General features: G+C 73.4%; 1 protein-coding gene across 1 annotated transcript in view; it reads left to right on the top strand.

Moving 5' to 3' along the window:
* WDR45B (WD repeat domain 45B) overlaps nt 1-1,514 on the top strand; it is a 3,734-nt gene extending 2,220 nt beyond the window's left edge. Inside the window, exons 3-7 of the mRNA XM_012734734.1 lie at nt 85-296; nt 463-548; nt 879-980; nt 1,154-1,275; nt 1,359-1,514. Coding sequence (XP_012590188.1) covers nt 85-296; nt 463-548; nt 879-980; nt 1,154-1,275; nt 1,359-1,465 — 629 coding nt within the window. The 3' untranslated portion in view covers nt 1,466-1,514. The remainder of the gene's footprint in view (nt 1-84; nt 297-462; nt 549-878; nt 981-1,153; nt 1,276-1,358) is intronic.
* Nucleotides 1,515-1,520: the final 6 nt, after the last annotated feature.

Raw genomic sequence — 1,520 nt, forward strand, 5'->3', positions numbered from 1 at the left:
GGGCCCCGTGCTCACCCCCCACAGAGGCCCCGGCTAGGTGGGGACACGGCGGGGACGGAGGCGGGGCCCTGAGCCGGCCGGGCTGACGGTCGCGGGCCCGTGCAGGCCTCTGCGTCCTGTGCCCGAACAGCAACAACTCCCTCCTGGCCTTCCCGGGGACGCACACTGGCCACGTGCAGCTGGTGGACCTGGCCAGCACGGAGAAGCCGCCCGTGGACATCCCCGCGCACGAAGGCGTCCTGAGCTGCATTGCGCTCAGCCTGCAGGGGACTCGGCTGGCCACCGCGTCCGAGAAGGCGAGCCTGCGGGTGGCCGCGCCCTGCCCGCCACAGCCCGGGCCCCCCCCGCCTGGCCTGGGGGTGGGAGGGCTGTGGCCGCCGCGCGGCCAGGCGGGGAGGGGGGCGCTTTATGAGCGCCCCGCTGCGGGTCTCCGGGAGTGACGCGCCTCGCCGTCCCTCACAGGGGACCCTCGTCCGAGTGTTTGATGCCGCGTCGGGGCACCTGATCCAGGAGCTGCGCAGGGGCTCTCAGGCCGCCAACATTTACTGGCAAGACCCGCCGCCAGCCCACCCCCGCTCCCAGCTTTGCCCGCGGGGGCGACAGGCCTCCCCGCTGCACACCCATCACCCCGCTGGGTTTCGGGGGCCCCAAGGGTTTGTCTGTGGCAGCTTCAGCCCGAGAGGCGCCCGTGGGGGGCGCCGGCGGCCTGGGCCGCCTCCGGCTCGAGGTGGAGGCCCCAGACCAGCCTCGCCGACCCCCTGTCGCCGTGTCCCGGCCGCTTTGCGCTGTCGAGGGGGCCGGAGGGCGCGGGCTGGGGCGGGGCTGGCTCCTGCCGGGGCTTGGGGTCTGCAGGCCGAGCACAGCCGTGTCTCCCGCAGCATCAACTTCAACCAGGACGCGTCCCTCATCTGCGTGTCCAGTGACCACGGCACCGTGCACGTCTTCGCCGCCGAGGACCCCAAGAGGAACAAGCAGTCCAGGTAGGGCCCAGCGGGGAGTCCTGTCCAGCTCGGCTCTGGCCCGTGCTGCGCGCCCAGCCGAGGAGGCCGTGGCTGCTGCCGGGGGTTCTGGCTCTGTAAAGAGGCCACTCGCGAGCCGGACCTGGCCGCCGAGCGCCCAGCGGCCTGCGTGACCGGCCCCTCTCTCGTCCCAGCCTGGCGTCGGCCAGCTTCCTGCCCAAGTACTTCAGTTCCAAGTGGAGCTTCTCCAAGTTCCAGGTCCCCTCGGGCTCCCCGTGCGTCTGTGCCTTTGGGACGGAGCCCAACGCCGTCATAGGTGAGCCGCGGCGGCCGCACGCTCCTCGGGGCCGGGCCCTGCCCCCGCCGGGGCCCCGCGTCAGCCGGCTTCCTTGTGCCCAGCCATCTGTGCCGACGGCAGCTACTCCAAGTTCCTGTTCGGCCCCAAGGGCGAGTGCCTCCGCGACGTCTATGCCCAGTTCCTGGAGATGACCGACGACCGGCTGTGAGGCCGCCCGCGCCCGGCACCAGACGGCCACCGAGGTCCCGCGGACACCGGGCCCC

Source organism: Condylura cristata, unplaced genomic scaffold, assembly GCF_000260355.1.
Source record: "Condylura cristata isolate star-nosed mole 26May11 unplaced genomic scaffold, ConCri1.0 scaffold00068, whole genome shotgun sequence".
NCBI lineage: Eukaryota > Metazoa > Chordata > Mammalia > Eulipotyphla > Talpidae > Condylura > Condylura cristata.